The 10,506-nt window shown below is 46.1% G+C and overlaps 1 protein-coding gene across 1 annotated transcript; it reads right to left on the bottom strand.

The window, feature by feature from the left end:
- Nucleotides 1-985: 985 nt before the first annotated feature.
- Nucleotides 986-10,311, bottom strand: LOC119336808 (probable WRKY transcription factor 4). The gene is made up of 4 exons (XM_037608885.1): nucleotides 9,852-10,311; nucleotides 7,936-8,609; nucleotides 7,692-7,838; nucleotides 986-1,788 (listed from the first exon to the last, which is right to left on the bottom strand). The coding sequence occupies exons 1-4, from the start codon at nucleotides 10,191-10,193 to the stop codon at nucleotides 1,383-1,385; spliced, it is 1,569 nt and encodes a 522-aa protein (XP_037464782.1). The 5' UTR covers nucleotides 10,194-10,311; the 3' UTR covers nucleotides 986-1,382.
- Between the last annotated feature and the right edge of the window lie 195 nt (nucleotides 10,312-10,506).

The raw sequence follows: 10,506 nt of genomic DNA, 5'->3' as shown, positions 1-10,506 counted from the left end.
GGAGGCGCGGGCCCAAACCGGCGGTTGCCCGGTGGGCGCGACGTCTGCGAACATGAATCTGCGGCTCAATCGCGCCCAGAGCAACCTCTTCTAACCGCAACAAAGGTTCGGGCAAAGCTCCACGATGGCGGTTGCGGCGACCACGCGCCTGTGGGAAGGAATGGCCACTCGCGAGCTCACAAAGTGGTGAAAAGATGATGCAGAGGGCGGCAGAACTACTCGACGGCACGGAATGGCCAGGGCAGCAAGAATCGACGGTGAGATGCGACAGCGGCGGCAAAATGGAGGGCACGGCTGAAACTTCCGCCCCGTCGAAAAATTCCGAACGATACGGGAAGCTGGAAATGGGACAGTAAAAACTGCACATATGCGGCACTCAGGGTCCAATGTACTGCTCCCCCAAAAGAAGAAGAAAATCCGAGTTGGCGTTTTTCAGGACTTGCTCGGGTCATTTTTTTTTTCACCATGGAACCGTAAAACGGCTGTTATTTTCCAAGCCTAGTCGTTTTTCGGGATCTACTAGTGATGCTCTAACAAGTTATGAAGAATGTACCCTAGTGATGCTCTAACAAGTTATGAAGAATGTACACCGACTCTTTAGCCATGCAAATTATGATGTTTAAATTTAACCTCCGAGAAAACCTCTAAACCTGCTACGCCACAGCGATTAATCTCTAACATCAACCTATGTTTTAGGATGCACACAAGTTTTTCTTTTTTTTTCAAAAAACTTCCAATCTATTCATCTTCAATCATGGCAATTCAACCTGACAATAAAACGAACATCAGAAATAAAAAATAGCATCCAGATCCGTAGACCATATAGTGACGACTACAAGCATTGAAGCAAACCGAAGGCGCGCCGCCGTCATCGCCCCTCCATCACTGGAGTCGGGCAATATCTTGGGAGGATCACAAAAGCGTACTGGAATTTAATGTAACATGTCAATGCACGTAGTCAACAAACAGTGTAGCGCCGTGTCCATAGACTGTTAACTTGCATACACCATGAATATAACGACAGATGAATCCATCATATTTCAGATCAGTTAAAGTTTGTGATCAATCCAACTAGAACAATACAGCTAAAGAGCACTCCACACATGAAGAAGGTTCTTTGTCTCCTTTTTGCTTAGCCTCAGAAGCGATTACAGTACCTATACATGGTAAGGATTGGAAATCTATACAGAGGGACAACTGTAAGTTTCATCATGGCTTTCTGAACCTAGATTCTCTGTCCCAACTTCTGTCAATCCGGTGATGCTCCGCACAATGCTGACCCTCATCTCATATACAGAAGCTAACCCAACAACAGCTCTCATAACCAATAAATATAAATAACACAAACAAATGCATTAGTTGATCAAACCTATCATCGCAAATCAATTGTTTTGGACAGGAACTGCTGCAGAAGTATCTTTCAGGAGGGGATTCTTCAGGCCGTCTGGATTAATTTTCATGCTGCGCGGGGTTTGTGCACTCTCTGGTGGCTTCTTACCTCCTAGTTCTAAAGTTGTGTCCATGGTGGACTCACTGTCAGCGGCCTTCTCTGTGCTGGTTGGAAGCTTCTGACCCGATGTTGAAGACACTGTACTGGGTTGCTCAGTGATTGTCGTTGCTGGAGTGATCACAGAGACGGATTCATCCCTTGATTCGTTGCTGCTTCTAAATGGTTGACCATGGTTGTGCTTACCTTCATAGGTTACTACCATATTGTTTATATCATCTGGTGCTTTTTCGACATGCTTACGGACAGGGCACCCATCATGTGTGCAGCGATAATAGCTCCTGCGGAGGTTGAGCAAGAAAGCAATCTCAATAAAACACTACTTACGCAGAGCAGAGAATAATAAACTAATATTCAGATTCTTTTTAGCGACCGACAGAATCGCTATCAATTCATTTATATGCATATCCACATTAAACCATAGACAAATGATCTCTAGCAGATTCCAAATGTATGATAAGAAAGCTAAAAAATATAAATGCATGGGTAACCAGTGATATGTGGACACAGGCTGCACGATTATAGCACAAGAAAAATGCGTAAATTTGAGCAAATGTATATCAAATTTCTCTGAAGCACAGCTCACGTATGGAGCACCAATCAACTAAATGCAACGGTTGGGTGCCTCGAGGAATACAGTGCATGATGGGTTTCACAGAAGAGCTTCAGTGAGTGAAACAATGTCCAGAGTGCATCTAGTAAACTAATATCCGTCTTTTAGTGCACATCTAGTAAACAAATTGCCAATGGTATACTGATTAGTTTTTTTTTTTTTTGAACAGAGATGGACTCCGAAGGATCCAGGGAGCTACATTATTTTAGGGCGGTGACATTACAAAGCTCGGAAAAAGACTCAAAGAAAAGAAAAGTACACTCATGTCCCTAACATTTTGCACGGAGGATTCCATAGCAAGATTTTAGATTACAATCAGGTCCAATATTGGTCCTTCACTCGGATGCAGCGGTGCCACCACCAGGGAAGAGGAGCCGGCGCCGATCTGTAGCAGCCAAAGCTCCACACAGCCACCTTTCGGCCAGAAGATACACCGGCAGGGAGATTAAAATCGGCGGCTGAACGCCACAGCCAGAGGCCTCAGCTGGCGCCATATCTCCACAAGCACGGGTGTGTATGAGCTCCAACCCAACCGCCAGAATTTGGTGCTCCACTCGTCCTCAACCCTGCTTCCACCACCGCGGTAACTGCTGGGGTCGAGGACGAGGCGGGGCCCCTCCGCCGGATCAGGAACCTCGTCGAGCTTATTTAGGAGCATGCTGGCCCTGCCGCTTGTATCTGCCAGCCCCTCATGGAGCAGCAGAAACAGCAGCACAGCGGCCCCTAGCCACCAAGCGCGGCTCAAGAGCGCTGGCGGCGCGCACTCACTCGGCATCACACCAAACGCCACTGGGGCAAGACCATCCCTAGACTTAATCCTATAGCTACTATGCTCATACTCATTAGTATTATTGTGTTGGTACTATACACATCCCTTTAAGTTACTGCTCATGCCACCCCCATACTATTGCGTTGACCACAAACTCAATGGCCAATAGGTGAAACAGCATGATCACAGGTACAGTTCAGGTGTACACTATCATCGCAAAAGGGACAAATGATTGGCACTGCAATCACATAGTATATTAGGGATGTCAATATTATCGATGGATCCAGGTATCCATGGACATCCAACCCGTTGGACAAAGGTTTGGAGGACCTTTTCTACCCATGGATTTTGACGGATGGATACTAACTCATGGGTTGGGCATGGATTTAGAACTTGCTCCATGGATACCCATCTGACAAGCGGGGCCCACATGGCAATGACACATGTCATATAACCTGTCCTAATTTCCTTTCGAGTAAGTATTAACCATATTGTGGTTTGCCATTTGTAGTTCTGAATTCTGATGTATGTAAAACTCTTAACGTGTATTGTCTACCGTGTTATGTGACCTTTTATAGTTATTGTTGATGATATGTAAGATATTGTTATGGTCGTTGTTTTCATTGTTGCATGGATATGGATATCCATGGATTGCTGGATATCCAGAGAGTATGGGTACGGACCATGTCTGCCCATGTATACTTTCACGGATGGGCAATAAATGAACTTATGGATATGGGTATGGATCTGGTTCAGCTCTACCCATCCAAACCCGACCCATTGGGGGCATGTTGATCAAGGGAGTGGCCAGCATTGTTGGCATGACTGTTTTCCAGAAGAGGAAAAGGCTAGGAAAATATATGTAAAGCACCTATATAGAAATTAGTTAAAAATTGTGAGGTACAATTTATGCGAACTAAAAAACACATCGATTGAGTTATGATTCTTTTATATGGTCTGTTAAAATCCCTCGCTACATTAGGTACCAAGCGCATGCTCTGAGGGCAAGCAAGGTTCTAATATCAGTTTCAGCAGTCTACCGATTTAGCATATCATATCGTAACTATCATTTTAACACATATAGGACGGTGTAGACCAATATGTGGGATGATATGACCAATATTTAGCCTATATTTTTATTGTCATGGACAGATATGTATATAACACATATTCCTTCTTAAGAAAATGATGAAAATAAAATTATACATTTAAGTCTTTGTCAAGATATTAAAGTAAAATGCACATTTTCTTGCCATACATGCATCATGTATTTTCTTCTGTTCAACTAAAAAACTGTTAAGTGCTTATTTGTGTTTTCCTTAACCATACTTTTGGAAACCGACCCCACTAGGGTCATGCCCATTTCCCAAGCCAAAGGTTGGTGGATTCATACTTGGATACGCCTAGCAGACCACCTGTTATTAAGGGGCACGGCTCAACAATTGTAGTTCTACTCCGGAGATCTGAATTATAAAGATAAGAGCCAATATCCTACATCTTGTGTCTACTTTGTGTCTCCCTTCTGCTTTTCGTCTCTAGTTTCCCATTGCGTTCCACAATACTCTCAGCATGTTATCAGCATGGAGCTTCGCCAAGATGCGGATGGGGAGGAGGTGACCTTGACGCCAAGATCATCGACGACAAACCCCTCTCACCAGGATGATTGGCAAAACTGCACCAATGATCTTCACGGCTACAAACCAACTTACAGCAAACTTCACGAGATCGAAAGGTATTGATCATCCCCATGATCCTCCCCATGAAGATCATTTTTCTCAAAAAAAAAATCATGTCTAGATCAGATCTGAATTGTTGCATTACACGACCCTCTAGATGGAAAAAGGATGGCTAACCATGAAGAGATTGATGAATATATTCGGATGAAGTGGTGGTACGCACATGCACGTACTGACGTGCACGTAGTGGCGTATCACATTCGCACGATCTGCAAATATGACTAGTGAATTGGCACCGAAAGCAAAATTCACTAGCGTACTAATGTGCATGTGCATGTGTCTATAAATCAAACCACATCTAAGAAAGATAAAATTTTCGTCTGCCCACTCTTGTTGGCGCCACCCAACGGTCGCACCCACACACGCTGCGACTACACACGACGAACGTGTCGCTTCATCATCTCGATCGCACGCACCGCATTGTTGCGCCGCCTAAATGCAAGCACACGTAGCCATCCATCTGCGCGTCGGGCCGCCACACCATCCGCCGAACCGCCTAGCAGCACCAGCATGCCACCACTCTCCGTGTCATCACCCACAACGCATGCCGCCGCACGCCTCGCCTTGTCGACGTGGAGCAGCCTGGGCCTTTGGGCCAACGGGAATGCCGGAGGAAAGGCCTGCCGAAGGGGTTGGCCGAGAATAAGGAAAATAAGGAGAAGTGAAAGAACAAAAGGATCTGAGCACAGGTTTCGTAGATAACCCCAGACTTCTCCGTAATTTAGAAAAAGGGGGCATCTATGTTATTTTGCAAAAAGGCCCCTTATGCGGAGCATCCTACGATCATCCCCATGGACACTACTTCGATTGCACAAGCTCCAAGTGGACCCATGACAAGAGCTCGAGCACGTGCTATTCAATCCGAGGTTAACTCTCTCCTTGTTGAACCTCCCTTTGACCCACTTGAGACATGGCTACTACCTCAAACGGAGATGCTTTGTGTGTTTAGGTACCAAGGAACCAACCTAGAAGAAGCTACGGTACAAGATGGACGTCGAGAGCAAGAGGAGAAGCTACCCGGCCTGAACGGGCGGTACTACCGCCCACGCCAAGCGGTACTGCCGCTGAACCCAGCCAAGCGGCACTACCGCCCTACATCCACCCTTCCTCCGCCGAACCCGACAAACTCCTGTGATCGAACGGCTCCAGAGCGGTACTACCGCCCCATCAAAGTGGTACTACCGCTGAAGCTCTACAAGCGGTACTACCGCCCGAGGGCCCGGTACTACCGCCCTGCCTGCGTGCAGCGTATCCGGGTCGAGGCCCGTGTACTCGTTTCGCCCCTCTCCTACCCCTTTGAAGGCTTAGACTATAAATAGACCTTCCCCTTGTCCTTTCTAGGGTTAGCATTGGTTTTAGCTCATTTGAGATAGAGCATTGCTCATCCATACCGGATCTACTCCTCGTGAGCACCTCTTCGGAGAAGATCCATCCGGATTCAAGGCCTCCATCCGGAGAAGACAATCAAGACCTCCTCACGGAGAAGAACGGTTACTCTTGTATCGTCCCTTGTTAACTTTGGATCTCGTGTTACTTTGTGCCTCGAGGATCTACCACTTGTGTGATCAAATTCGTGTCGGTTGAGTGTTTCTTTTGTTTTCCCCTCGTGTTTTCCCTCGTGTTCTTCCGCACGTTCTTCGTGTTCCCCGTAGGATCCTCTCCAAACGTGAAAGATCGACCCCATAGGGTTCCGCCCTACATCACCCCTATAGTGTCCCAAGATCACTTTGCATCTCGCAGCAGTCAAGCACATCCTGCTCTACATCGCCGGCACGATCGACTACGGTTGTCACTACATCAGGAGCTCCGGCTCTTCACTGTCAAACTGTGACAGTGAGATGGCCGGTGATCCAGACATGCGCAAGAGCACTACTGGCGTGCTCTTCTTCCTTAGCAACAACCCAGTCAGTTGGCAATCGCAGAAGCCTGGGGTGGTGTGGTGGCCCTCTGTTCCTGCGGAGCTGAATGCATGGCAGCAACAGCGATGGCTTGTCAGGTCGTCCGGTTGGCCCGGTTGCTGAAGGATCTAACTATGGAGGAGGAGGGTCCATCGGTTCCGAAGGTGGACAACAAATCAGCTATCTCATTAAGCAAGAGCCTCATTCACCACGACAGGAGCAAGCACATCGACCTATGCTTTCACTTCATCAGGGAGTGCATGGAAGAGAAGAAGGTCGTGGTGGAGTGCATCGTCACTGATCAACAGCTCGCGCGCATTCTGACGAAGCCACTTGGAAGGATCAGGTTCCAAGAGCTGAGAAGCAGGATAGGCATCAACAAAATAAAGTAGGAACCGCAAGGCTTAGGAAGAGCGGGTGGGGGGGGGAGGGGGGAGGGGAGAATGTTAGAGATAAACCTTGCCGATTCTGCTGCCATGGCATCCCTTTTGTTATTGTGCATTCTTCCGTCAGTTTAGGCTTGGCGAGTTAGCTGGTTTAGCTCGAAGGCTTAACCGCCTCTAGCGAATGTTAGAAATAAACCTTGCCGGTTCTGCTGCCATGGCAGGCTACATTACTTCGCTGCCATGGCATCCCTTTTGTTATTGTGTATTCTTCCGTCAGTTTAGGCTTGGTGAGTTAGCTGGTTTAGCTCAAAGGCTTAACCGCCTTGAGCGAGTCTTGTGCCCTGTTGATCTGCTCGCGGGAAGGCACGAGCATTGTGGATCACGGGGGCGCAAAGTTAGGGGCCACATCCCCAGTTTCCTTCTATAAGTCTGATAAATAGAATGGAGAGAATGCAGAAAAGCAGTGGAAGTTTAAGCACCGAAAAAACATTGTCTTCCACCTCTGCTCATTGCTAGCTTCGCAATTAGAACTGACAGTAGTGTTCCACTGAGCACCTAGGCAGCTGCCAAGACAGTATTTACAACCCTGGTCATCCTCACACCAGATGTTTTTGTCAGTTTGGTCATCCTCACACCAGATGTTTTTGTCAGTTTGGTCATCCTCACACCAGATGTTTTTGTCAGTTTAGGCATACCGTCATTAATAAGCACCTGAATAGAACTAGCCTTAATGTTTAATAGATTCACTGAAGTAACCATGGGTAAGCAATAGCAACACACACCTGGGGTTTGGATTTCCCTTCACAATTTTCTGCCCATACTTACGCCATCTGTACCCATCGCTCATCTTCCCAGCCTGCACGATAATCTTTTGCTCCCTGACAGTTCGGAGAACTGGAGTTAAGTTAGATGTTGTGGCTTCAACTATCCTGTTCAAAGAACAATATAATAAAGAAAACAATGGTAAGAACAACTAAACAACGAAAATATGAGTATATGAATGGCACAGTGCAAGAGCACAATGACCTTCGCTTTGGCTGCGACTCTGCACTACGATGTTCATCTTCTGACTTGTTACCAACATCCCCTTCACAATCACTTGAGCAAAAGAGCTGCTGTTCAGAATTTTCGATGGCAGCACTCTGGTTTAATTTACATGTCGGTGTACGGGATTCCACAATTTCAGTGTTCACAAGTTGCAGAGTTCCATCACCTATGGGGGGAACATAAATATGAGGCGACCTCTCTTTTACAAATCTGGTCTTCTGTGGTGGTTCATGACTGTGTGTTCCTCTATATATGATTTCTGTAACACGGCCATCAGGACAATGCTCAACTTTCTTTTTGGCCAAACAACTTGAGTTTGTGCATCTATAGTAGCTCCTAGAATTATCACTACTTTTCACTTGCTTCTGACCATATTTCCTCCAATTGAAGCCATCACCCACAATATTTACAGCTGCATGATGTTGCAATTTTGACTCAGATGAGGATGGCCTCTCTGCAATTGGTCTTCCAATACTTCCTTGAGTTACTGATGGTGCTTGCTGCAGTGGCCGAATAGCTTTAGGTGTTATAGGATGTGGAAATGGACTCGGCAGCCCTTCTGAATATGCAGCTGAGGCTGGTGATTGCAATTGTATATGTGCCTGAGCTGTAACACTTGCCAAAGCTGCTTGATGGCTCATTGCAAACTGGCCCTGTTTTCAAAAAGATAATATTTTACAAGTCCAATGAACAAACCAAGATAAAGGACCATGACTGGAAAAAAGATGATAATATAATATGGATCCATTCACATACAAACCCAAAGGTTCTTTAAAAACCTATGTAGTACTGCATTTCTGTATACCATGCTATAGAAAAGAAACAGGTGTATATCTTCCTGTTTAACTGTGATCTACTAGTATTAAGACAATAAGCATGTATGGTGACAAACAATGTATATTGCAACAACTACAAAGAGGTGCAAGTATACAACTAATTGTACCTCCCATACTTATACAATTAGTGAATTGATATTGCTCCTTGAATCAAGCACACACTTCTGCTAAATTTATTGCAATGTTTTTTATTCAACATTATGAACTTAAGCTGCATATGCATATCTATATGTCTTCTCCATTGGCCAAATCATGAGGCTTTCCTAGTACAATTAAATTGCAATTACAGGATAAGCTGAAGTTCACAAATTTTGTTTTGTAACTTGTGTCCGACAATAGATATCAACACTTCTTCAACAAACAACCTAAGTACAGAAAATACCATAAGGATAGTCTAAACCTGAGAACTGAAAACACAACCAATCTATGTGCTTTGATAGTTTAACCCTAAGGAATTCTGCTTCTTTGACAGTATTGATACCAACCCAACCTTCTCACCAAATATGGCAGTAGCAACAATAAGCAGAAACGGTGACAAAGTGATGACTAAATATGTTGCAATAAAAAACCACGCAAACACTATCTAGCCCAACTACATGAGTTCCAAAACATGGCCACTAGTCTCCACCTCTTCTAGATCGGGCACCCGGAAATTATGAACCACGAATCTAGATACAAGCCCACTCCCGATATCTGCAGAAGGAACCTAAGAATGGCACAAGAGTTATGAAACATGCCCACCAGTATCCACCTCGTCTAGCACCATTCCTGAAACCAACTATCACATGACAGATCACCATACTTCAGTTAGTTGTTGGTCCTGGCTGCCGAACAAACTAGGTTCCAAAAGCACTAAACACAAATTTCAAAGTACGCCACTGTTTCAGCATCAGCGCTAGCACTAACCATATCTTCCCAAGAGACTGAACACCATACCGTGTTTATCCTTTATTTAGTCAAGACACAACCTGAGCAGGCCGTACCCATAACCATGATAACTCTAAACTTCAAACGCATTCAATGCATCATATGCAACCAAGACAGAAACTGCACACGCACCGCAAACCCTGGAGGAGCTATGAAGCACGGCACGGCCAACATCGGCACCGCAAGGATGGGGGGAGCCTCCGTCCCAGCTCCGGTCGGCCGCAGCGTCGCCTCGATCTCCACATTTTCCTTTTCCTTCTCCACTTTCACCTTCGCCTCTTTCTCTATCTCCTTCGGCCCCGACTTGCTCACCTCCTTCACCTGCGTCTCCGTCACCACCTTCTTCTCTGGCTTCGTCTCGGCCGGAGACGCCTCGGGGGCTTCCGGCGGCGGGTGCTTCTCCATATCGGCTGACGACGCCTCCGGGAATGGATGGTTATCCTCTGCCGGCGCCTCCGGCTCGCCGTCGGCCATGGGAAGCTCGAAACGGGAAGGGAAAATGCTAGGGTTTGGAAGAGTAGGAGGGTTCGTGAGGGAGAGGAGGTGGGCAAGGGAAGGGGAACTTTTGACTAGAAATGACCCGAGCGGGGTGGGTTAGAGCAACTTTGGGAAACGCCGCAAATCTGGCAGTGCCGCGAAATAACTGCAGATATACAGTACCGGAATGGAAAAACGTCTCAAACATGTATACTTTGTTGGTCTGAAAAAACTTTTCCCTCTAAATATTTTTTTGTTAACACAGTACAGACGCAAACGCTCATATACACGTGTATACACTCACTTCTAT

This window comes from Triticum dicoccoides, chromosome 7B (genome assembly GCF_002162155.2).
Source record: "Triticum dicoccoides isolate Atlit2015 ecotype Zavitan chromosome 7B, WEW_v2.0, whole genome shotgun sequence".
Lineage (NCBI taxonomy): Eukaryota > Viridiplantae > Streptophyta > Magnoliopsida > Poales > Poaceae > Triticum > Triticum dicoccoides.
The sequence above is the reverse complement of the archived record's forward strand: the minus strand, read 5'-3'. Positions and strand labels throughout refer to the sequence as shown.